The sequence below is a fragment of the Emys orbicularis genome, chromosome 20 (assembly GCF_028017835.1).
Source record: "Emys orbicularis isolate rEmyOrb1 chromosome 20, rEmyOrb1.hap1, whole genome shotgun sequence".
NCBI classification, from domain to species: Eukaryota; Metazoa; Chordata; order Testudines; family Emydidae; genus Emys; species Emys orbicularis.
In genome coordinates, this window is record NC_088702.1 from 1116639 (window position 1) to 1141737 (window position 25099).

The 25099-nt window shown below is 61.8% G+C and overlaps 2 protein-coding genes across 2 annotated transcripts; one reads left to right on the top strand and one right to left on the bottom strand.

Annotated features, from left to right (window-relative positions):
• Positions 1-197: 197 nt before the first annotated feature.
• On the bottom strand, positions 198-10744 carry TDRD10 (tudor domain containing 10). Its single transcript, XM_065420384.1, has 12 exons — positions 10695-10744; positions 10338-10414; positions 8993-9054; positions 8254-8324; positions 6354-6513; positions 5787-5829; positions 4061-4142; positions 3313-3460; positions 2561-2706; positions 1688-1842; positions 631-701; positions 198-266 (listed from the first exon to the last, which is right to left on the bottom strand). Exons 1-12 carry the CDS (start codon positions 10742-10744, stop codon positions 198-200), a joined length of 1134 nt encoding a protein of 377 aa, XP_065276456.1.
• A 2129-nt stretch (positions 10745-12873) lies between these two features.
• Positions 12874-22777, top strand: SHE (Src homology 2 domain containing E). Its single transcript, XM_065420561.1, has 6 exons — positions 12874-13341; positions 15355-15481; positions 19312-19626; positions 20131-20290; positions 20961-21080; positions 22591-22777. Exons 1-6 carry the CDS (start codon positions 12874-12876, stop codon positions 22775-22777), a joined length of 1377 nt encoding a protein of 458 aa, XP_065276633.1.
• The last annotated feature ends 2322 nt before the right edge of the window (positions 22778-25099 follow it).

Below are 25099 nucleotides of genomic sequence, written 5' to 3' on the forward strand. Positions count from 1 at the left end.
ATCAAAACGAGATAGCTTTAAGGGGAAGTTAACTGGGGACATCACTAAACCTGGAGAAATAAGAGACGCCCCCTCCCCCCAATCACAACACTGCAGCCAGTTAATAAGGCTGGTTCAGGTTGAAGACGACTTTTCCAAGGTCCAGCAGTTCTCTGCCCCACTCCTGCTTTGGGCAGCTAGAGGCAGGGGACTTCAGCTCAGAGCTCCCAAGGGTCCCCGGCTTCCTCTTCCTCCTCGGCGCAGAAGGTGAATGTCAGGATGTGAGGCTGGCACAAGGCAAGTGGGGCAGAGTTAGCCGGTCTCTCCCACCATTTCCAAATCCCTCTACAAAGCTGCCAGAGGCCTCCCTCCCCCTCCTCCCGTTCCAGGGAAGCTGGTGTAGGATGGGTAAAGATCTCACAGAGGTGTGGGAAGGAGCCCCAGGGGAACTGGTCACTGCTGTACACACACCAGAAAGCTGGCTTGGGTATGTACATTGGGCCAGTGTTTAGAGACATTCACACCCAATGAAATATGACCCCAGGGTTGTGATGACAGACGTGACCAATGGTCCTATGCATTTTGGGGAGGACAGCATCCTCTCAAACACACGAGCCTTTCACACACCCCAAGTGCTCAGGGCTACGTTACCTCCAGGCGAGACGGGCCGACCACCTTCCCTTGCAGGATTTGCCGGACCATGGGTCTTGCAGAGACCATCTCTAAAAGACAAAGAGGGTTCAGTGGGGTTCTGCCCTGCATCAGACGGAGGAACGCAGGACAGTAACTCAGCACTTTAAACAGCCAAGTGATTCCAGAGTTTACAGGGACCTGGCAGGTCGGTCCTGTGTATAGGCTGCTGGCCCGGGAGGTGGGAGACCCAGGGTTAAGGCCCAGCTCCATGTGACTTAATTCTCCACCCGTAAAATGCAGACATCATACCCATCCCAGGGACATTGTGAGGATACAAAGACAGGCAAATAGAAACCAGCTCTTCTGTTTCCAAGCATGCTGTGGCAGATCCCATTAACGAGGTGGTATTTTAATCAGAGGCATTAACTAGTGATGGCAGGGCAAGGGATGCAAACCAGCGGGAAATGAGAATTCCCAGAAAAGCCAGTACAAGGTGGGCTTCCCGTTACACCCAACCCACACTAGGAGCTGAACTGCTCTGAGGAGCAGCAAACATTTTATGGGAAATTAGGAGTTTGTGATACTTCGTCACTAGGCAGCAACCCAGCAGCAAGAGTGAGAAAGGAGAAAAAGGCATCAAAGACCTTCAGGGTAAGATAAGATCTACTATGTTCCTGGAAAAGTGGGTGAATGTTTTGCCACTGGGGCTGTAAGTATTCAAAGCAGAGAAAGCCACAGTGCTTTTAGAGCTGCAGAGCATTCTTCCAGCCCTGGTTTGCACCTCCACGTTGGGAATTGGGGGGCTTTATACTGAAAATACTGTTTTTTTAGTGTAATGGAGAGACAAGAGATTAACCTTGCAGCTGGTCAAATGCAATACACCTACCTGGCCAGCAAGTGGCACTGCACAACCAGAAGGTTGTTTCTACCAAACTGAAGTTTAAAATCAGTTACAGCCCACGGCTGTTGCCATGGGAGGCTGCAAAGGACCCAATGCCCCAGCTGTGCAAAGCGATCCAGTCAGAGCATCAGTGGGAACGGATCCCTTTGCAACATCGGGGCCTTATGCTAGTACCTTTTTGGAACATGAAGGGCTGGGCCAGCGGTTTTATGTCCCAGAAAACGTCTTCATCCAGCTTCCGCAGTGAGTTCAGAGGGACAGTGGCCGAACGGCCAAAGTCCACAAAGAGAACCACTGCAAGATCTTCCACTTTCTCCAAGACCCAGCACCTGTGAGGGTCAAACAACAGCACGTGAGCCCAGAAAGAAGCTACAGGACCTAGGGTTTAATAATATTTGTCCTGCAAAGAGGAGGGAGAGAGAGGCCAGCTGACTGCCTCAGGGGTTAGGGGATTTTTGTTTGTTTTTTTTAAACAGTGCAGCTTAAAATCTCAGCAAAATGGAGTTTTGACTGCAATATTATCTACTGCCATCTCAGTAACTCAGACCGGGAGAGCGAAGCCAGGGCAGGCCGGGTCAATACCTGCATGAGAGACCTTCAAGGAAGAAGCCAGGTGAGACGAGCTAGTTCTGGGCACTCAGCAGGGGGCGCCTTTCACCAGCATAGTGCAAGGTGACACCATGCGGCTGGTGAACTGCAAAGCTTGGCTAGAGCGGCGCGTGCTTTGTTTGAAGGCGGCCGGGGGTTCACCCCAACATGGGACAAACCCCAGCTTGGATAATTGCACTTGCTGAGTTCGACTGCCCCTCTGCCTGGGAATTCGTGCTTCGTTCCCCGGTCTCAGCAGCGGCCAGGCAGCGCTGGCACAGAGCGGCTGTGGCTCGGTAGTGGGGACACAGGCGCGCTAAGAAACCTGCAGACCAGGAAAGTGCCACATGCCCTCCGTGCACAGTGCGAGGGGAACCGATATCAGCGAATGTCCCCCCTACTCCCCCGCTGCCTCTCGCCCAGCCGGTCCATTCTGAGCATGCAGCTTGTTCCCTAAACCTGTTCCATGCCGCGCCGTCGTCCCCCAGAATGCACTCTGCCATGCAGCGGGTCCCTCGCTGCACCGCCTGCTTCGTCAGGTAGGGCTGCTTGGATTCCTCTTCCGCCAGCTGGCAGAACAGCCTGTGCATGTTCGAGTGACTCTCCTGCCGAGGAAAGAGCAGAGCACGACACCCACTCAATCCCACCCCTCGCGCCAGGCTGCCAGCGCCACTGCACATCCACCACCACTCACTTGTACTCTGGTGCCAGCCGAGGGTCACAGCCTTGTTCTCCACTCCCCCCCGCATCCAGCCGGACTCTGGCTCACTCCCTTTGCAATTCAGCCAATCACGCTTAGCCCCCTGGGGCGTCAGCGGGATTTCAGCATGTCCCTGGCTCGGGAGCGAAGACCCCAGAGCAGAAACCAACCAGGGCGGGGGGAGGGATTGGAACTTGATCCCACTGTGCCTTTTCCTCGTTAGATTTGAGCCTTGTAAATTCAAAGCGCAGAGATCCCAGTGTGAAACCGTGCTCAGAATGGGCAATCATCCCGTCCCCGGAAATCAGAACTCCCCGCGGTTCCCTTTGCACGTTTGGCCTTTTCCTCGTGGGCCTACATAATCCTTACGCAGACTGCTCGTAGACCCCCCAGGACGGGCTAGCCCAGAAATACGTGTGTTACAGTCTGATACACGCACACCAAGAACAAGGCGACCATCTCCCAGGGGCTCCTGGGAAAGGACTCACAGCCCGGCTTTCCCCGTGCCTACCTCTGTGAGGTGTATGGCCCAGAAGTACGGGGTCTGTGGCAGAGCATCCGTCACCAGCAGCCCCGCCTCTCCGTGCAGCTTTCCAATGGACACCAACCAGTTCAAATCCTTAAAGCAGTCTTTCAGCATGAGGGCCAAGAAGGAACCCCTGGAGTGGAAACAAACTAGCTTAAGAGGCCAGTCAGCAAAGGGAAGGCTTCTCATGTGGTACAGCCCTTAGCAAGGTGGGAGAGAGAGGGTGTGATCTAGCCAACAGAAAGAGCTTCTCATCCATGGTCCAATGCCCCTTCTCTCCAAGGCCCTGCATGCTCGTTTACAGGGGCCTCAAGCAGCGGCTCTGTCTCTCTTCACCCGCCAGCAGATTCGATACGTGCCAGGCAAAGAGCAGCAGGTGGAATGAATTAGTTCTAAGAGTTACGAGAAGACTGAGGCTGGCAGGGGGAGGAGAGGCCGAGGCACAGGTTGCAGGGTGGGGGGGGAAATCAGGGGCTAGGTACCCGGGTCGGCGGACTTATGGCGTTTGAGCTATTCTGGGGAGGAGGCGAGCGGATTGGTGCACTGGCCTGGCCTGGTGGAGGTCAGAGAACTGAAATCCTCTAACGAGGTTACCAGCAGTATGGAACATGGCCGCCTCGGCCAAGCGGCCAGGACTGAACGAGTGGCAGAGTGAGGAGCATTAAACGTCACAGCGTCGTTATCCCAGAGCCGGTGATGCTGGCAGGCCGGGGTCCCTGGCACTGGTGCTTACCTCATTTCCATGGGAACCGCGTAACAGATCTGCCTCACTGCAGCGGGAGGTGCCGGCTGCAGGGTTTGGTTCTCTGCCTTTGCTAGGAGCAGAGGAAGAACAGGAGGGTTTGAGATTTAAACGAGCCCTTTAATTAAAATCCGCCAGACGGGATTTCAGTCGCCTTCCCCTCCTGCTCCGGGAGCTCGCGCGACAGCTGGAGAAGGGGTTTAGAAACCTTACAGCGAGATTTAACCGGAGCAACCGAAACGTGCCCAGCGGCATTGGTCACCCCCAGAACCTCCCCCCAAATTAGCTAAGCCAGTCCCTTGTGCGACCGAATTCCCTCAACCCCAGCAGGCCCACGTGCACCAGAGTCGCAGCTGCCTTTTCAGGCAGGACAGTTCTGGTGTTTGGAGCCGGTTTGGTGTTTTGGCAGCCACAGGGTGAGCTGCTGACAACAGGGACTAAGGAAAACGCAGGCGAGCTCCTGCGAAGCCACGAGCCTGGGGGACGTTCCCCTTTGAGACCGGCAGGGGACACTTGGGAATTCGATGAACAGCGAGCAGAGCAGGGTACAGGTGGCTGCTGAATTAGAAGCCACTCGAGGTTCCTGGGCCTACCAGCCTGTGCGACCTCCAATGCCCCTGGGTCTAGGACAGGCCAGCCGACGGGGGGGCAGAGGGGACAACTGACCGGGGGCCCCCGGCCTCCGCCGGCAGCTGGGCTACGGCAGGCTTCCTGCCCGCCCTTGCTCAGCACCGCTCTGGGAAGCGTCCGGAAAGTCCCTGCGGCCCCGGGGAGGGGGTCTCCACACGCTGCCCCCGCCCTGGGCACCGACTCCACAGCACCCATTGGCCAGGAACTGCCTGTGGGCAGCAGCAAGCGGAGAACCCCCGGACCCCCCCAAGCAGCTGCTGCCAAAGGGTGTGTGGGTCACTTTCAGGAGCCGCCCGAGGTAAGTGTCGACCCCCTGACCTCCTCCTGTACCCCGACCCCCTGCCCCAGCCTAGAGCCCTGCACCCAAACTCCCTCCCAGAGCCCACACCCTTCACCCCCTCCCACACCCAAACTCCCTCCCAGAGCCCGCACCCCTCACCCCCTCCCACACCCAAACTCCCTCCCAGAGCCTGACCCCGAACCCCCCTGCACCCAAACTCCCTCCCAGAGCCCGACCCCGAAACCTCCTGCCCCAGCCTGGTGAAAGTGAGTGAGGGTGGGGGACAGCGAGCGATGGACGGAGTGGGGGTGGAGAGAGCAGGGGGTGGGGTCTGGTCTCAGGGAAGAGGTGGGGCAAGGGTCTTTGGGTTTGCGCGATTAGAGAGTTGGCAGCCCTACCGGGCGGGGGCACATGGAAGCCCTGGCTGTGCCGGAAGAACGGGCCCAGCAGTACAGCCGGCAGCTCGCTGGGCACCCACCAGCACAGGCAAAGCACCGCTCGAATGTCAGGCATCCGCGGCTTGTGCATGCGGGGGGGGGGCACTGACTGTTCTGCCCTGGGGCCCGGAATTGCTGTCCGGGGCCCTGGGCTAGGACGTCTCCAGAGGCGTGTGGAACCAGCCCCTCCCTGATCATTCCTGTCACACGCAGGCTGCTCCGTGCAGAGCAAAGGGGCGTGGGGCAGCCAGACAGCTCAGATTTACGAGCAGCCACCAAGCTTCATTTCCCCATGGGGGTGGGAGGTGGGGCGCTGCTGATGGAACCAGTGCCCGGAGGCAGGAGGCCGGGACCCCCCCCCAGAGCTTACCCTGGCTCAGACCAAGCTCTCCTCTGGGGACTCTCTCCAAAGCCTGTAAAGAAAACAGAGCTGATCTCACCATACAAGCCACGAGCCCCCACGGGCTGGAAGCGCTCAGAGAGCAGGTGCTGCCTCCTGCCTGCTCCCTACAGCGGGCAGCAGCTCAGGGCTGCCGATGGTCGTATTCCAGCCAGCTCTGCGGGATAGGGAACATGGTGCGCTGGCACCGGGGCTTTCCTCCAAATTGCCCAGCGCACTTTGCAAAGGGGGGGGGGGTTATTCTCCTCTTACAACAGGCAGGTCTCGGACACTGCAGCCACCCCCCTCCCCGTTCTCCCATTCACACAGTGACAGAGCTGGCAACATCACCCCGGCTTCCTGCCTCCCACGCCCCGCTTCGGGCAGCAGCCCCCGTGTCTGACTGACATCGTGGGGAGAAGGGAAAGGCAAGGGACTTGTGCGCAGCCACAAAGTGAGCACAGGGCTCGGTCCATCCGAACCAGCCTTGGCCAAGCGTGCCGGCAGGCGGCCTCCCCTACAGCTAGTTACACAGTTCAGAGCTAGCAGCAGCCATACGGGCATTTCCACGGTGCGCTGGGTCCCAGCCGGGTCCTTCCTCCCGTTGCCTGCGCCCGTGCGGCTCAGAAACAGGCGACGTCCGTTCACGAGGTGCCCGCTGAAGCGCTGGATTGCGGCCTGCACCTGCTCAGAGGAGCCGAGATCTACAAAGGCATAGCTGGGGGGGGAGGAGGGGAAGGTGCCACGTTACCCTGGGATGGTGCACGCCCTATGGTTTATGGAAATATGCTGATGAGGGTGAATATGATGTAACTGGAATATGCTTCATGCAAAAGGTCTCTTGTAAGGTATCATTACAAAGCTTATAATCTACTGAATATATTCCTCCTATTTGTGTGCATGTATCATTCTTGTATCTGAAGCTAGAAATATGAAGTACAACTCTGAGGTCCTATTGTAATTATGCAAAGTGTGGGCCATTAATGGTGGTTTAGAATCTTGATGGCTCCCACTGATTAGGACAATTGTTTGTAAATGGTTTATTTACCTGCAAGCCTTCCTGTGTACTTGTGGGCCAGCCCATAGGGAATGGAGACTAGGGGTCTTACAGTGACATGTGACCATGTCACCTGATACTGGAATCCATCTTAAATCTGGTACTTTTCCATTTAGAAGGAGGGGTGGGGACCCAGAGAAACAAAAGATTCCTGCCTTGTGCCAAAGCTATAAAAGGGGGTGGAGCAGGACAAAGGGGGCGGCCAGTCCTGAGAAAATCCCTGCTTACCACCTGAGATGGCTGCTGGAACTAACAAGGACTGTACCAGGGGAAGGATTGGGCCCAGCCTAGGAAGGAGTCTAGTCTGTGAAAGAAGCTGATTGGAACAGCTCTGAGGGTGAGATTTACATTAAGAAACTGATTACAGGTATTAGGCTTAGACTTGCGAGTTTTGTTTTATTTTGCTTGGTGACTTACTTCATTCTGTCTGTTATTACTTGAAACCACTTAACTCCTACTTTTTATACTTGATAAAATCACTTTTGTTTATTAATAAACCCAGAGTAAGTGATTAATCCCTGGGGGAGCAAACAGCTGTGCATCTCTCTCTCTCAGTGTTATAGAGGGCGAACAATTCATAAGCTTTATACAGAGTAAAACGGATTTGTTTGGGGTCTGGATCCCACTGGTAGCTGGGTGTCTGGGTGCAGGAGGCAGGTGACCTGCTGAGCTGTTTTCAGTTAAGTCTGCAGCTTTGGGGGCGTGGACCAGACCCTGGATCTGTGTTGCAGCAGACTAGCGTGTCTGGCTCCACAAGGCAGGGTTCTGGAGTCCCAAGCTGGCAGGGAAAACGGGCTCAGAGGTAATTTCAGCACGTCAGGGGACAGTCCCAAGGGGGTCTCTGTGACCGAACCTGTCACAGACCCATCCTGCTGTGTCCAATAACAAGAAGCTAGAAATGGCCCAGCAATGAACAAGTGCCACTGGGTGGACCCACAGGAGCTCCCAGCAACGAGCCAGACTGCCATAGGGCGGAGAGAAGCCCAAACCAAGGGCCTTAAGTTATCTCCAGGAACTGTTCCCAAGACCCTACTCCTCGGGCTGCCTTTGGCCTCCTGTCGCACTAGCTTGGTGGGGACTCGGGGGGGGGGGGGGGAGGTGGAGAAAAGCTTCCAGGGTGACCCCAGAATATTGTTCTGCTGTTTCTGGACAGAAGGGAGAAGCTAGGGTGCCAGCTGGGGGCTCTTCCGAAGACACTCCCTAGAATGAAATAACTTGATAACTACCATGACCACCCAATCTGCGGAGCAAGCTAAGGAAAGGCCCTTTGCTCTCCAAGGGAGTGGGGTATCAGCAAGCCTCTATCCTCACAGAACAAAGCCCCCTGGAGCAGGGACGGGAGCTTGCTGAGCTGAACAACAGGGAGAACTACACGGAGGGCAAAAGGAAAAACAAACCTACCTTCTCAACCCGGAATGGCACCTTTTAATACGCTGCGGGTGGAAGTCCCTGAGCAGGAGCAATATGTCCTCCTGGGAAAGCAAAGCAGCCCAGGTTAAGGGGAGAGGCCTCGTTACAGCAGAGGCACTGACAGCGGCTGCAGCAGGCGGTTTATTTGTAAGATTCAGGACAGCGGTTTCCCCAGGGACGGGAGCACATTTTATTTTGGGTGAGTCCAGCTATCGTCTGTGCCGAGACAGGCAGCTGACAAGGCTCCAGCGAAACCTGTTACACACAGAACAGCCGGCCCTGGAACGAGATCAGCGTAAAGGGTCACGCAAGCGGAGCAGACACCAGCTCCTGGTTCAGAAAGACGTACCGTAGAGAATGGGAGCAGAGTAACCACGGGGAGCAAGATGAAAGCTCCTCCTGCCCTGATAAGAGTCACGGCCATTATATTAAACTGCTGGGTTCCTGCTGCAGGTTCCCCCCAAGAGCATCACTAATCCCATGACCAGCACCAACCTGCCACCTCCGTGTTCGCACTTACACAGGAACAAGTGCGGATGTTTGCAAGCCAGCTTTCGTCTCCCTTGGAAGATTATTGGGCGGCAGAGCGGGGAAATCAAGCCGCGTAACCGCATTTCACAAAGAGTTAAAGACGGCAGACTACGTACGACTTGGTGGGATGTCAATGTTAACTGCTTAACTTATATCACTAAAGCAGAGAACGCCCCTTCCAAAACAGCGATGAAGATACCTCCTTCATTTCAGGCGGGACATTTCCGACATAAACTTCCGAATCCTTTTTCTTGACGACACCTTGAAAAACAAGCAAGAAAAACACCGAAAACTCCATGTTGTGCTTCCGGCGAAGCAGGGTCTTGACACGCTTACGGATAAGGCTGAACGCAAATCACAGGTTGCAATTTTCTTCCGGAAACAGCAACTTTTTTAAAAATAATTGCAGCAAATTTGACTCAAATTTTGGCCCAGCCACCCAAGCATCATGCCTGCCTGTGAGAACCAAGCAGGACACGCAGGATTCCTCTGTGCCGCTGCCCTGCTTCGGGAGGCGCACACCTGGAAACCCCACATTAACAAACTGTGGCTATAACTTTTGAACAAACAACCAAACAAAGCCTCCCAACCAAACAACTTTCTTACAGCCTTATTTGTGGATTAACAAACCTGAGAGTTGTTTGAAGTGACCTCAGGGGAAAGGGACAAATACCTATTTTGGTAAACAGCTCCCCCTCAACGGTTGTACCGACTATTATAGAAATACATTTTGGGCTAAGTTCTGATGATGGACATTAGCCAACAGATGCTAACAATGCCAAGAACTTTATTGTTTCTCTTGCATATCTGTGCACCACACACACACACACACACACACACACACACACACAATATCTCTGGGGCTTTAGTTACTTTACTCCTCAAAAGATCAACAAGCTCTATTTTAGTGACAATAAAATGCATCTTTTATCTTAAAAGCCAAAGATGGATTCCCCTGTCACTCCCACCCTCCTGATCCAGGTTTTGGTTATTAGTTTGCAGGATGAGATGCTAGTTTCCCTTGAACCCCTGTGAAAGGGTTTATCATGGAAATTCAGGTACAAACTTAGGTCTTGGTCCTGCAAAAAACGACCCACGTCCTTAACGTGTATTCAGTTTAACATCTGCATTTTATGGGTTTAACCATTTGCCAGATTAAGGATTTAGCTTGAACTACCACCCATGGGTTATTTTATATCCCGTTGGTTTTGATAACAAACAAAGAGCAAAGTTGGTCATTGCTAAGAGCATGAGAGTGCCCCACAAAAGCGCCTGCAACTCTAGCGACGGACTCGTTTGCAATATTAAAAGCGCAGTTGTAAGACGGTCACACGTACAAGAGACACCCGGCCTGTCACAGGACACAGCCGTACGTCACACAGAACGGCTGTTTGTAGAGATGCTGTTGCAGCATTAAGCTGCATTACATCCTAGACACACAGAAAGTTAATGATTCTCTCGCCTTCTTGTGGAGGATGCAAAATCAACAGCCACATGACCAACCCCAGCAGTGGCGAGGAAAAGGAACCAGGGTCTGAGTTTACCTGAGTATTTGAGCTGCTCCGGTTTCCCATTCGGCTTGTGGGGCTGGGGAGGACCCCAGCCACCGCTGTTGCTTGCCCTGAAACGGCAGAAGGAACAGAGGACACACGCGCTTTGTGACCTTATCACCCATGACCCTACAGTCATAACGTGGAAGGAGGGTGACGTGAGAGGGAGCTCTGGGCGCTCAGCACCGCTGGGAAGATCAATAAATCAAGCCAGACACTCGCTCAGGGCCCAGGGGCAGTGCAATATGCCACACCCACCATTCACCCCTGGCTCCAGGGCCTCTCTCTCGCGCTCACTCACACATGTGTGTTTCAAGCCTTCATGCCACCGAAATAACCTCGAAACAGGACCGGAGCCTAGATTCACAGATCCCAAGGCCAGAAGGGACCACCGTGGTCATCGCGTCAGCCCCTGGCCTAGCACAGAGCAGACATTAGAACTGCCCCCAAATAATTCCTAGAGCGGATCTCTTAGGAAACCGATGCTGTGACGTTTCCTGAGTTTGCAGCAGCCTGAAACAGGTGTGAACTGAGCTGGGCCTATGCCAGCGGACGGTCGCACTGCCAGATTGAATTCCTGCTAAAGATTTTCTGAAGCTGCCTCTGGATCTGGGGATGCTGCTGCAGAACTGGGATCCAGCTGGCCATGGGGCCTGATACAAGTCTGAGCTGGGGGCCGGAGCTTTGCGCTGGGAGGGCCGCCCCAGGGACAGGGTGGGGGAGGGGCAGTTGCCCAAGACCCTCCCCAAACCGAGTGGTGCCTGGGGTTGCAGCACCACAGAACCCCATGGGGCTCATTGCAATGCTGGGGGCCAGGAGCTGGGAGGGGCATTTCCCAGCCCGGAGCCGGGAGAGTCCCCAGCCCCAGCCTGACAGACACCGAGCCCCCCAGCTCACCGCCAGCAGGAGCTCATCTCCCCCAGCTACTCACATGGCTCAGGGGGTCACGGGCCCCAGCAACCTGCAAAGAGACCAGGAGAGACCCAGTGAGCGTCGGGGGCCGAGGCGTGTCTGACCATGCTGCTCCCAAGGGTGGGGCTGGCCGGACCCAGGGAGGTGCCCGCAGAGCTGTGCCCATTGCAGACAGGTGTGCACCGCCAGGCACCCCCACCACGGGGCCCCACCTGGGAGGGGCACCAGGGGCCTTGGGGGGGGACGACCCTTGCAAGGGGAAGGGGGCAATTTCCCTCCTGGGTCCCCCCAAAGGGGGACTATATAAGGGGGCCAGTTAGCCCCAGAAAGCCACAAAGGGGAAGGGGTGGGGCGGTTCCCCGGGGGGCCCTGATAGGAAAGGTTGGGGGGGGGGCTCAGCCCCGTCCCTGGCCGCAACCAGCCCCCGAGTCCCGGGCACCCCGCGGCCCTATCGGGACCCTGCAGCCCCGGTCTCGCCGCGCACCAGCTCCGCCCGCCGGGGCAGGGCCAAGCCGGCTCCATGGCCCGGGCCCGGGGTGCAAACCTGGCGGGCGGGATCAACCGCCAACGCCGGGGAGCACGAGCCGGCCCCGCTCCGGAGCCGAGCGCGCAATTCCCGCGCCTGGCTGGACCAGAACGCTAATGGCCGGCGCTGCTAATTGCAATTAGTCCGAACATGGCACGTGCACTGTCTGCGTGCAAAGCTGGGGGGCGAGCCCCCCCGTGCACGAGCTGCAGCCGTTGCGCGGGGACACCAGGGCTTCGCGCGCTGATTTGCGCGGGGGCGACGGTTATTCGCAGGCGGAGTTCGCAGTCGTGGCCCGTTCGGCGCAGTTTGTAATTATCACCCGCGCGCAGAAGGTTCGCGCTGATTTACAAACCGGGCCCGGCGGCAAAGCGCGCAGCGCACTGACCGCGCAGCGCGCGCCCCGACGCCGCTGGAAATCGCCCTGCTCCCTGCGCGGCAGATTGCGCCCCCCTGCGGCGGGGGCAGCTCTCTGCAGGCCGGTCCCCCCTCCCCCCTGCACCGCCCCCTCCGGATCTGGGCGGGGAGCCCGGGCAGCGCTGGCCGGCGGCCGCGGAGCTGCAGGGAGCGAGGCGCTGGAGACACGGAGCCGCCCCCGCAGACCCCCTCCAGGCTTCGGGGCGCCCAGCAGCGCTTCGTGGAGCCCCCGGGGCGGGGCGACGGACCTGGAGCGACCCCATCTGCCCCCCCCGGCGAAGGAAGCTCCCCACCCCCCTTCTCCTGCAGGTGAAATTGTCTCCCCATCCCGCTCACTGCTGCACCCCCATGGGTTAAGGACCAGCCCCCCCCCCCACGAGTGACTCCAGCGCCCCACCTCTGCGATGGGGGCCCCCTTGCCGTGACTCTCCCCCCCACGCCGGGACTGTGATTTACCAGGGGCGAGGGGGAAGCAGGACCCCCCCTTCTCCCCACCCGCATCCCCTGCTGGATCAGTTGGCACGGAGCTCCCCAGCGGGCCCCGTGGGTGGGGCACGCCCCCTCCCCCCAGCCACCAGGCTCCAGATCCCCCCCTCCCCACCAAAGGTCACAGCCCCCTCCCCGGCATCTCCGCTTCGGCCTTTCCCAGCCATAGCCCGGCAGCCCCCCCGCCCCATGGCGGCCAAGTGGTTCAGGGAGTTCCCCTCCAGTCTGAAGACGGCTTCGGAGCGGGCCAGGCCGGGCAGCGGGAGCCTGGGCAAGCTGGGCAGCGCCTCCCGGAAGCCCCTGGGCCCCGCCGAGCCGGGCCCCGGCCCAGTGCAGGGCAAAAACCGCAAGAACTCGGCGGCCGAGCTGGGGGGCTGCCGGGCGGCTCCGGGGCCCGGCAAGGATGGCGGCAGCAGGCTGTCCCGGGACAACCTGCAGGGGCTGATCCAGGCCGCCACGGGCAAGATGCGCAAGAACTCACGGGCGGAAGGCAGCCCCCAGGAGGGCGCCCCCAAGGGCCCCGGCTGCAGCACCTACATGAACCGGCTCATCAAGGTGGACGCCCATGAGAAGAATGGGAAAAGCTACCCCAGCAGTAGCCCAGCGCCCAGCCCGGCGCCGGAGGAGGACAAGGGCAAGAGCCCTAAGCAGGAGACGGTAAGGGGCCGTGGCCTAGCGGGTAGCGCCCGGGGCTGGCGCTCACGGGAGCTGTTGTGTGGGCTTGGGCTTGGGCAACTCACCCAGGGGCGTCTACATGGCAGCAAATGGCTGTTCTTAACTCGGGGTCAGCCCCCCGGGAAGACACGGCCGCTCCGCTTTTAACGGGCGTTAGCAGTGCGGGTTCGCCCGCAGGCCGCCCTCTGGGCTTTAACTCCCGCCGCTAACCCGCGGTCAGGACGCAGGGGCTGCGTACTCTGAGCCTGCCCTGTGCCTGGGAGGGGACGGTGCTGCCCTGCCGGATGGATTAAAACCCTGTTCGCTTCGGCCAAGTACTGGTGCCTCGAGGGAGCCAGCGCCCCCTGGGAGAGCGGCTGCCCCTTTGCTTGGCAGAGCTCTGGTGCGTGGCATTGGGCAGGTCACGTTCTCATTCCCTCTCCCCGGATCCTGGGAAATGAGGGACCCCAGAGCAGGAGGTGGTTTTCAATGCTGTCGGCTCAGCTGATTAGCCCGGCTCTGAGCCCTTTCCTAATTCCCTTTATCCCAATCTCGCTGTAATCTGCCAAAGGGAGAATAGGCGCTCTGTCCCCCCAGCTCACTGATCCCAGGCTGACCTCGTTAGTCCCTGCTGGCGTGGCGGCTCGTTATGAAAAGTCTGGTTGGAAGGACCCCGTTTGCTGGGAAGTGGGACACGCTGAGCTGGGGCTGCGGTTTAGCTAAATAAAGCGCCTACGTCCTGGAATCGGAGAGCCCCTGGCAGCGCTGGCCTGAACCTTGGTCCCAACCTGCAGCTCTTCAGACAGAGGTGCCCACGGCTGGTCAGCCCTGACCCACAGACTCCCTCCCCCCCCCCCCCCCGCCCCAGTATTTCAGTCCTGTGCTTCCCATCGGGCAAGTCAATGCCCTGGAGTCCTGATCTGCGGCTCCCCCCCCCCCCACTCCAGTCGCAGGAGCCTCAGGCTGCCCCACAGCTCTCGCTGCGCTTCCTGGCCAGGGCTTCTCCTTGCCCGCTCTGCCGATACGGCCCCGTTAGCCAGCCCAGCGGCCGGCCCCAGGCTGTGGTTATTCACTGGGTAGCGAGACCGGGGGAAATTGGGGCTGAGCATGTCCTGTGCATACGCCGCACCCCGCTGTCTCGTGTTTTTCTCCACGTTGATAGGCGTGTGCATTTCACGTTGGCTTCTGCAGCCATTGGCCTCATTAATCCCCTACCCTCTGCCCCCACTGGCACAAGAGCCTTCGCCTGGGCGCCCCCCACTGCCTGGAACCCACGCGTGTCTCGAATTCAGGGGGCTGCGGTGTGCTGGGCACTTGCACCGATGCAGAGGCCTTGTCTTCTCCAGGGACACTGCCGTGCTGCCACCATCTGGCACGATCCCCGTGAGCACGAGGCTGTTGTGGTTGTCATGTGTGTTAGCAGGCTCCCCGCTAGCATCACCACGACCGGCCAGCATCTGTGAAGGCAACAGGCTGCCTGGTCTGCCCTGGGAGCTCCCTGTGTGTTGGCTGCGGCGTCGTTGGGACGCATCGTGAGAGAGGGCTCATGGGTCTGAACAGGCAAAGTGTGGGAGGAGAAACTGAGGCAGAGAGGGGGGAAGGGACTTGCCCAAGGCTACCCAGCAGGGCAGGGGCAGAGCAGGGGATAGAAGCCAGGTCTAGGTTCTAGTCCAGGGCCCTCCCCACCAGGCCACACCACCTCGTCTCTCTGTCCCTACCAGCTTCTGATCCCTCTGGGATTATATTGTCTCCAACCGTGAAGCATTCCCGTCACCGTGCGTGTGAACACAGTCGTGTCACACGGCTGTGCCAGCAGCACCAGTGGCAGTGAAGCAGGGCCCGGAGCTGGCAGGGGTGCTGTTGAGCTCTCCGGTTGAAGGTGTGGGGCGCTGTGGGGCCCAGCACCGCTGGAAACACAGGCCCTCCCGCCCCATAACTGGGCGCGCTGGTGCTGTGGCCCTTAGGGAGCTTGTGGTTGTCCTGGCCGGCGTGTTGGGAACTCTTTGCCCCCTGCAGGTCATCATTCTGGAGGACTACGCCGACCCGTACGACGCCAAGCGCACCAAGGGCCAGCGGGAGGCGGAGCGGCTGGGGGAGAACGACGGGTACATGGAGCCCTACGACGCGCAGCAGATGATAACAGGTGCGTGGCCGGGGAGCCTGGCGGGGCTGGCGAATGCCAATTTGACCCCGGGAAAAGGGAAACTCGGGGTGGGACGGGTCAATGTTGAAATTGGATATTTAAATCTGCCCCCTGCCGAATGGGGGAGGCTCATTCAAGTGGCGTGAGGTTCTCTGCAGGGGGGATAGTTGCAGATGTTAAAGACCCACCCCTGAAGCCGTGGAGCTGGGTACGATGTGGGATTGCTCCAGGCGGGGCAGACTCCATCCCTGCAGCAGCCCTGTGGAAACGAAACCGAGCTGGAGCAGGAAGCCGGCGCTTCTGTTTCCTGTTGCTCTGCGGGGAGAGATAAGGAGCCGAGCGGGCTCTGGCCAGGGCCCGACTCGGGGGCCGATGGACTCTGACCTCCGCTCACGTCCCTCAGTGAAGGGAAGTGAAACGAGCAGCCCCCGGGGCGGAGAAGAGGGGAACGAAACGGGGAATCCCTCGCGATGGGCCCGATCCTGGCGTTCAGAACTCCATCATACCTGGAGTCCTTGGCCTTGGCCAGGGGTGGGGCAGGCTCCAGAGCTGTGTCCACCTGCGCCTGGGCCGGTTCGGTTCCCTCCCCGCTCTCACCTGTGTTACTAGGCCGGCCGGCTCGGCTCGGCTGCACAAACGCCTGGCCAGCGACAGCCCCAGCACGCGCCGGGCTCCATCCCCATCCGGTGAGCTGGCTGGCTCCTGCCTTCGCCCTGTGCCGGCCCACTGGGGCTGGGAGCTCTTCGTTCCCAGTGCTCCCCGGGGGTGGGGGCCTGTCTCTGCCTTCGGTCACTGACCTGGGGGGCGGCTGGGGCCTGTCTCAGGGGAGGCTTGGAGCGTCGCACGTGGACTCCCAGGGACTGCAAAGCTCGCACGGCGTGAGCGCACGGAGGAGCTTTGAATTCCCCGGGCTACTGCTAACGCCCATGGAAGACCCGATTGGTGCCTGGCCATGGGTCAGGTCTGGGGTAGCCAGGGTATACACTGGTGTATTTGCGAAGTGACTAGCACAGCAAAGGGGTGTGTCCGCTCCCCCCCCCAAGCTGGCGTGCTGGGCACGTGGCAACTCGCACTGCAGTACCTCTGGGGCAGGGTGCGGGTGGTAATCAGTGCCCGGGAGCCCGCTCTGCGTAACCCCAGCCAAGCCAGACGCCTCGGGGAGAAGGGGGGGGTGACCTGCAGGGGGGAGCAGAGTTAGATGCCCGGGGCTGTTTGCGGCTGGAGCCTTCGAGTCCGTCCTGATCGCTGCCGGGTTCCCTGCCCCGATTCTGGGCCCAAACCCGAGCCTCGCCCCAGTCGGTGGGGCTGGAGCAAATGCGTAGGGACTCTGTCAGTCGGGGGCTTGGCGCCGTCCCAAACCCAGGGTATGTCCATCACTGTCAGCAGTTGGGCAGGGTTTTTGGTGAGTGGTCACGAGAGTCCAGGCCTGGAGAGCCGCAGCTTCCACTGGTCAAATTGCAGGGCTTCAGCAGAGCCAGGGTGCCCTGGGCTGGGCCAGCAGCAGGGGCTGCGGGTCGGGAGTGAGGGGCACTGGCAGAGCTGGGTGGGGTGCCCCGGGCTGGGCCAGAGGAGGGGCTGCGGGTCGGGAGTGAGGGGCACTGGCAGAGCTGGGTGGGGTGCCCCGGGCTGGGCCAGAGGAGGGGCTGCGGGTCGGGAGTGAGGGGCACTGGCAGAGCTGGGTGGGGTGCCCCGGGCTGGGCCAGAGGAGGGGCTGCGGGTCGGGAGTGAGGGGCACTGGCAGAGCTGGGTGGGGTGCCCCGGGCTGGGCCAGAGGAGGGGCTGCGGGTCGGGAGTGAGGGGCACTGGCAGAGCTGGGTGGGGTGCCCCGGGCTGGGCCAGAGGAGGGGCTGCGGGTCGGGAGTGAGGGGCACTGGCAGAGCTGGGTGGGGTGCCCCGGGCTGGGCCAGAGGAGGGGCTGCGGGTCGGGAGTGAGGGGCACTGGCAGAGCTGGGTGGGGTGCCCCGGGCTGGGCCAGAGGAGGGGCTGCGGGTCGGGAGTGAGGGGCACTGGCAGAGCTGGGGGGGGTGCCCCGGGCTGGGCCAGAGGAGGGGCTGTGGGTCGGGAGTGAGGGGCACTGGCAGAGCTGGGTGGGGTGCCCCGGGCTGGGCCAGAGGAGGGGCTGTGGGTCGGGAGTGAGGGGCACTGGCAGAGCTGGGGGGGGTGCCCCGGGCTGGGCCAGCAGCAGGGGCTGCGGGTCGGGAGTGAGGGGCACTGGCAGAGCTGGGTGGGGTGCCCCGGGCTGGGCCAGAGGAGGGGCTGCGGGTCGGGAGTGAGGGGCACTGGCAGAGCTGGGTGGGGTGCCCCGGGCTGGGCCAGAGGAGGGGCTGTGGGTCGGGAGTGAGGGGCACTGGCAGAGCCGCTGCGTGAGCTGTCTCAGCACGTTTCACGCTTTCACCTCCGAGGTTCCCCCGGGCATCTCTGTGGGCAGCGTGCTGGGGGTGGCAGCTCTCCCGGGCTGTCCGAGGGGCAGCAGCGGGGGCACGGGGAATATCTGGGAGCTCTGCGGTTCCCTCGAGCCCAGGGAATCACGGTAATTTACAGCTCGTTTTACAGCCAAGCCCCTGAGCAGCAACTTTCTCCCGCTGCCCTTTGAAAAATACATCCCATGGGCGCCTAGCAACCCGGCGTGTTTGGCTGCCCGGCTCCCAGCACAGCCGCCCCAAGTCAGTGCCGCGCTGCGCTGAGCCCCGGCTCGCCCCGGCCAAGCAGCTGGGCAGAATAACAGGAAGCGAGTGGAGCGGAAGCTGGAAATGAAAGATTTGCTGCTGGCTGATGTTTTTTTTCCAGGCAGGGCAGTTTGTCAGGCCTGGGGCGTCAGGGTTCGCCGTGGACGGAGAAGGGCTGGGGGCGCGCGGGTGGTTTTATTGATGGCTCGGCTGGGCCCGCGTGGGCCCCAGCCGCAGGGTGGGCTCCTGTTTGGTAGGCGCTGGGCAGGATCCCTGCCCCACGCTGCCCACAGCGGGTTCACATGCCTGCCCCTCCCGGAGCCAGCGGGATGAGGGAGCTCGGCCCTGGGCCCCCTTCTCGTCGGGGAGCAGCTCAGCTCCGTGACTTGGGGGATAAGGGTCCTGGTGCTGAGGGTGGCCCGTGATGGGGGCCCGGGGCGAGTCCCCAGCCCCTGGCCAGCTGCATGCACGTCCCGAGCACGGCAGGGTTAGCCTGGTCCCAGCCCTGCTTCGCTGCACCCGCTGGCCTGCCCTGGGATAGGGGCTCCTATCGGACAGCCAGGGCGTAGCTTCCTGCCTGCGTTTCCTCCGGGAGCCCGTCCGCACGTCCCGCTCCATTCTCCCAGCAGGAAGGATCCCTTTGCAGCTCCAGGATTGTTTCTGTTCCCGCGGCGCCTTGGGGAGGGGCAGAGAGACCCCAGATCCACCCTGGCACTCATCGGTACCCCAGAGCTGAGCCCTGGGGGACACGCCCTCTTCCCAGCCCCACGGCTAGGACTTGCCTTCCCAGCCCCATAGCATTCAGGGACAGCACCTCGCCCTCCCAGTTCCATGTGCCGATGTCCCACAAAGCAGCGTTAATCCCCTGCCCCCCGGAGCTTGGCTTTGCAGAGCCGGGGTGTTCCCAGGACCAGCTTGGGTCAGCCCTTGGGTACTGGCCTGGCCAGCGCCTGCGGGAGCCCGTGGGAGTCTCCCAGGGCGGGGCGTGTTGGATTGAGCCCTGACATTGCAGGTTCCAGGGTGTTCACCCCCACCTTTGGGTCTGGGGGTCACCTGGGCATTATTATGGGGCAGGGGGGCAGGCCTCCTTGCTGCCCTCTCCCCCCGCTCTGCCTGCAGGGCTCTGGGGGGCTGCCTGACTCTGGTTCTCCCCTGGCCTTTCAGAAATCCGCAGGCGGGGCTCCAAGGACCCATTGGTCAAAGCCATCCTGCTGCTGGACGGGCCTGGGGAGCCGGGGGAGGGCGGCCCCCGGCCGGACGCGGCGCCCAAGCGGCAGGGCTCCAAGGAGCAGCTGGGGAAGGCCCCGCCGCAGCTCTATGACACCCCCTATGAGCCCGGGGAGGCGCCGGCCAGCACCCCGCAGGACAGGAGGGCGCGGGCGGTGGACAACCGGCTCCCTGAGAACGACGAGCGCCCTGCCGCAGAGTACGAGCAGCCCTGGGAGTGGAAGAAGGAGCAGATAGTGAAGGCTCTGTCAGGTAGGGGGTGGGGCTGTGGGGCACTGGCCGGCGGGGGGGGGGGGGGGGAGAAGGCGCTGGCTGGTGGGGTACTGGGGACTCTGGGGCGGGCAGGGCGTGGGCCTGCAGATGACAGAGGCATATGGGCACATGCCTGGAGCCTGCTCTCAGGGCTGCAGGGGAGCAGCCGTGGGGTCGCTCTGGTTTCCGCGTGGCCCCAGGCTGCCCTGGGGAGCTGCCCCACTCTCCTGCTAGCAGAGGCCAGGGACTGGCTCTCTTAGCAATACGCCAGGGTGTCCGTCCACGCCGTGCGGTGCCCGTGTCCAGTGGGCAGCGCCCTCCCCCTGGCAGGGGCCCCGGGGCCCGTCCTTGGGGGTGAGGAGGGGATCTGGGCTGGGGAAGCCCGGGAGCTGAGGTAGGGCGAGCACGAGGGAGAGGAGCGTGGCCCGTTCAGGCTGGGTCGGGGTGGGGAGCGTCGGGCACTTCTGCCCGTTGCCGATTGGCGAACGGAGCCCTTCCTTCCAGTCCAGTTTGAGGGAGCGGAGCGGGCGGGCGCCCCCAAGGACGAGGCGCTGCGGCAGCACCGTCGCCAGAAGAGCTGGACTCCCAAGACCCTGAAGCCGACGCTCCCAGACCACGGCGAGGGCGAGCGAGTGGACCCAGCCCTGGCGCTGGAGAAGCAGCCGTAAGCCCCGCCCCCCCTCCTGCCCACCCCCTTGCCCGACCCCCCCCCTCCCCTGCCCAGCCCTGCACCCCAGGAGCTTCCCAAACAAAACGAGGCTGCATTGTGACTTTGGTTCGCCGTTGCCCCTTCCCACCAGCCTGTCCCTCCGAGGGCGTCGGGGTGTCCCTTGTCTTGACCCCTCTGCCCCAGGCTCTCCCCGCTTGCTTGGGGAAATCAATTTTTCTCTCCTCCCCCTGCCTCCAAATCTTGGCTTTGGAACAAGGAAGCGGAGGAGCTGAGCGGCGGCTCTAGGCCAGCCCCGGGGTTGGGATCGGCAGCTCGCTGGGCCCCCTCCTAGCCCCGTCTCCTCCCATCCCAGGATCTCCAGCCACTTCCTAAGGCTAACGAGATTATCAGCCTCCGATGGCCTGGACACCCAGCCCTTAAATGCATCCCGCCCCCCAGGGCCCAGCCCTGCTTCCAGGGACATGCTAGGCAAAGCATGTGCCTTTTACTAACGTGAGAGGGAAGGTGGAGCCTGTGCCGTGCCATGCACCCCCAGACCTAATCACCCCCCCTCCAACCAGCACATGAGGGGTCCCTGTAACCCCCCATTGCCCACCCCACAGAGCCAGGACTCGGGCCCTGCAGGACATGCTCAGAAACCCAGCCCGTTCTCTGCTCCTCACAGCTGGTACCATGGAGCCATCACCCGGGCCGAGGCCGAGAGCCGGTTGCAGCCCTGCAAAGAGGCCGGTTACTTGGTGCGGACCAGCGAGACGGGGAATGGCAAATACTCCATCGCGCTCAAGTAAGTAGGGGCGACGTTTGCCTGCAGGGGGCAGGCGGAGCAGAGATCAGGGCCCCAGCCTCGGGGGCATTGGATGGGGCTGGCTGGGGGATACGGCTCCGCTGGCAGGGCGGTGGTTGGGATCCATCGAAATGGGATAAAATGTGGGGGGGCGACACCCCTGGGGCAGTCCTGTCCCAGGGCATAACGGGCACCTTGCACTGGCCACTACTAGACCCCACACCCCTCCCTGGGCCAGAGATAGAACCCAGGAGTCCTGGCTCCCAGCCCCCCAGCTCTAAGCACTGCACCCCACTCCCTTCCCAGGGAGAGAACCCAGGAGTCCTGGCTCCCAGCCCCCCTGCTCTAACTCACTGGACCCCACTCCCCTCCCTGAGCTGGAAATAGGACCCAGGCATTCTGGGAGGGCTCTGTGGGAAGCACAGGCCTGTGGGGCTGCCTTACAGAAACACCTTTCCTGGGCCGAAGGGTCTCTGGGGAGCAGCCTGACCCCCTTGGATTCCAGGCCTTGTGGGCGTGGAGCACCGTGGGAAGCCCCCGCGCCAGGCATGGGGCAAAGGCCCCGCGCCCCCCTCGGCCTCCCTGTTGCTGGCTGTGTCCTCGGCCCGGGTCGCAGCAGTGCCCGGCCCCTGGCTCTCTGGCGCAGCGCTGGAGGATCGTTGTCGGCAGTGCTGGCCGCGTTTCCTTCCTGAGGAAGTGGAGCCCCTGGAGCCGAAACAATCGGAGCAGGGAAGGGAACAAACAGGGGCTGGGCTGGTGACGAGGCGACCGTGGGGCCGGAATGGCCCTGGGCAGCCCCTAGCCGGGCCCAGCCCAGGGAAACGGGGAACGTACCCAGGGACTCGCCAGCGCCTCGTGCGGCTGCTCCCGTCACACCTGGCAGGGGGCGATGGTGTCGCTCTGGCCTGGGAAGCGGTGGGGCAGGCAGCAGAGAGCCAGGCCCTGGCAGCAGGGCTAGCTGGCAGAGCCTGGAGGTGGTGGTGCGCAGGGCTGTATCCCGGGAAACACCCCCTGCTCCCAGGGCAGCACACTGGACAAGGAGCCGGCCTGGAACTCTGCACCCAGCAGTTCCCGTTGGGTCTGATCCATGGAGAAGTTTCCCTCTGGAGCCACCCTTCAGTGCCCAGTGTGGGGGGAGCCAGGACTCCTGGGTTCTATTTACAACTCTGGGAGGGGAGTGGGGCCTGGTGGTCAGGAGCCAAGACTCCCCCCGGGTTTTCTTCCTGGCTCCGGAGGGGGAGTGAGTTCAAGTGCTTGGGAACCAGGACTCCTGGGTCGGCCACTAACTTGCTGAGGCCGAGCCTCACCGTGCCTCAGTTTCCCCTCTGCACAGTGGGGATAACGAAGCTGCTCGGGCCTTGCGAGGTTTCATACATGAAGTGCTGGGCCGGGAGGAGCCAGAGCAAGGACTAAGGTCAGTGCTGGCTGTAGCACGTGGGGCCCAGGGAGCCCCCCCGCGGTCACTCTCCAGCACGTCTGATCCCCCCCCCCCCCCGTGGCTTTGCTGCAGGACCAGTCAGGGATGCGTCCACATCATCGTGGCCCAGACCAAGGACAACAAGTACACGCTGAGCCAGACCAGCGGGGTCTTCGGCAGCGTCCCCGAGGTGGTGCATCACTACTCCACCGAGAAGCTGCCCTTCAAAGGGGCGGAGCACATGACCCTGCTGCACCCGGTGCACAGCCAGCTGCATTAGCGCGGCCGTGCCCAGCCAGCTGCCTGGGGCTTCGCCACGGACTTCGGGGCAGCCAGGGGGCCAGGCGGGCTCGCGCGTGGAGCCAGGTGCATCGCGGGAGCGGCAAGCGCTCCGGGGCCCACCCTGGGCAGAGTCAAAGACCCCGCTCCCCAGCACGTCTGATCTCGTTCCAGCCAGGGCCCGGTCGCTGCCCCCGTGGGAGCGGCCGTTCAGCCTGCAGGACGGCACCCCCGTTGGCTAGCAGGGCTGCAGTCTGGGAACGCTCTGCCCCACGGAGAGCCCCCTTGGCCCTGCACAGAGCCGGAGCTGCCAGGCTTTGGTGCCGGTATAAAGGGATGTTGGGATCGCCAGAGCGGATCGTCCCGCAGGCCGGCCGGCCCGCTAGCCTGTCTCCCAATGGCCTGCTCCGGGGGGGTGACCCCGCGCTGCCTGGGACTGTCAGTCAGCGTGACCCTGGGCAGCAATGGGCACGGTGCTGAGCGGCTGCTCCTGCCCTCACAGGCCAGAGCTCCTGCCCCGCTGACTCCTGGCCGCTGTCTGGGAGGGTGACATCCCCTTTGGCTTCCTGGGGTCTCTGATGGTTGTGGGCAGCTGGGGCCCGGCTCCACTGGCACCCTGGGCAGCCGTTCTGCTTCCCTGACTCTCCCGCAGCCCGGGAGGCCCCTTTGCCCCACTGCTTTCTGGTCAGGGCAAGGTGTTTGACTCGACCGCACGGTGTCTCCCTGCTGGGAGCATCCGTGTGACCCTCCGCTGCAAGGTCATTCCCCCTCCAGGCCTTCTCTCCCCTCCAGTCTGCCCCGCCCCTGGCGTAGCCCAAAGCCAGGGCCAAACGCCTGCAGCCGGCGCTGTCCAATACTGAGTCTGCAGCCGGCTGCCCCGCGGGTTCCATGATCTCCCCAGCGAATTCTCAGCTTCCCCAGGTGGGCAGTAGGCTTGGCAGGCTGGTTGGACCATCTCGGCATAGGGGCAGGATGCGTGTGACAAATGGGAAAGGGCTCCGCTGCTGTTCCCAATTCCCGCCTTGGCTTCCTCTTCGCCCGGCCTGAAACGCTGCTGTTCTGGCCCAGGCCTGTGGGGTGAGTGACGGCCCTAGTGGTGGGGACCCAGGCTGTGAGAACCAGGGATCCGGGAGCTGGCTGGATAGGAGCCTGGCGGTAGGAGCGGAGGGCAGCCTCTGTGTTCGGGTAGTGCAAGACACACACCCCGGCAGGTGGTAATGGCCCCGCCCCGCCGGCAGGTGGTAATGGCCCCGCCCCGCCGGCAGGTGGTAATGGCCCCGCCCCCCCCCCCCGGCAGGTCTTGCACTAGGTCGCGGGAAGGGCATTTTTCTGACATGCTTTCATGTCCCAATAGGGTAATTAGATGGGCCGAGTCCCGGCTTCAAATGACATCACTCCCATTCGGCCTGGGGCTCTTCGCATGCCCTCTGCGGGGAAGTCCCCTACGGTTTTCCTCTGGGAGCAGCATTTGACAGAGGGGTCATTCCGGGGTGCCCCTTGGGCCCGTTCCCAGGGGCCTGCCTGCCCGTACTTCTGGCAGTGCCCGAACGAGGACTTGCCTGATGGAAGGGGGGCACACGGCGTTACGTACTCTGTAAGCCTGGCCGGTTGCCTCTCCAGACTCTAAGTACCTGCCTGCTCCTGTGGGGCCTGACTGAGGGGCGGCAGGACCCGCACTCTGGCTTTCTCCCTGTAATGGGGCTGGTCCCGGAGCCACAAGCCCCGAGTCGGTTCCAGTCGTTTCAGGCGCTGCCCCCGGGAACAGGAGTAAACCCCTGGGAGCTGGCGCTGGGCTTCGTTCTGCCAGGCCTTGCTTCAGCAAAGCCCCCCGGCTGGTCGGGGCTCAGGTTAGCACCTGCTTTGCTGACTTGGTGCCTGGCAGGGGACGCAAACTGCCAACAGAGCCCCAGATCCCCCAGCAGCCGCCCCCTCCCCACTGCTCTGCCCCCTACACAGAGCCAGGGGCTCCCCCGTCATCCCTGCACCCTGGGGTAGGCAGAGACCAGAAAGGGGCCAATTAGTGCTTGGGTCAGCACTGCCACCGTGTGGCGAGGACTCTGCAGTACAGGGCGGGACCAGGCAAGGAAGGAAAATGTTCCCCTTAGTTGCATGTCCTGAGGAGTTCCCAGGCAGGTTCTCCCTGCTGGAGCGTGGCCGGAGACACAGGCCGGCCAGCTGTGGTCGCTCCAGGCTGAGGCTCTGTCCTCAATGCGGCGTTAGCTCCGCTCCATTTACCCTGTGCCAGCCACCTCCGGGCAACGCACCACCACCCTCGCGTGCGGGGTGGGGGCGACACGTGCATTAGCTCTGCCGAGAGGACAAG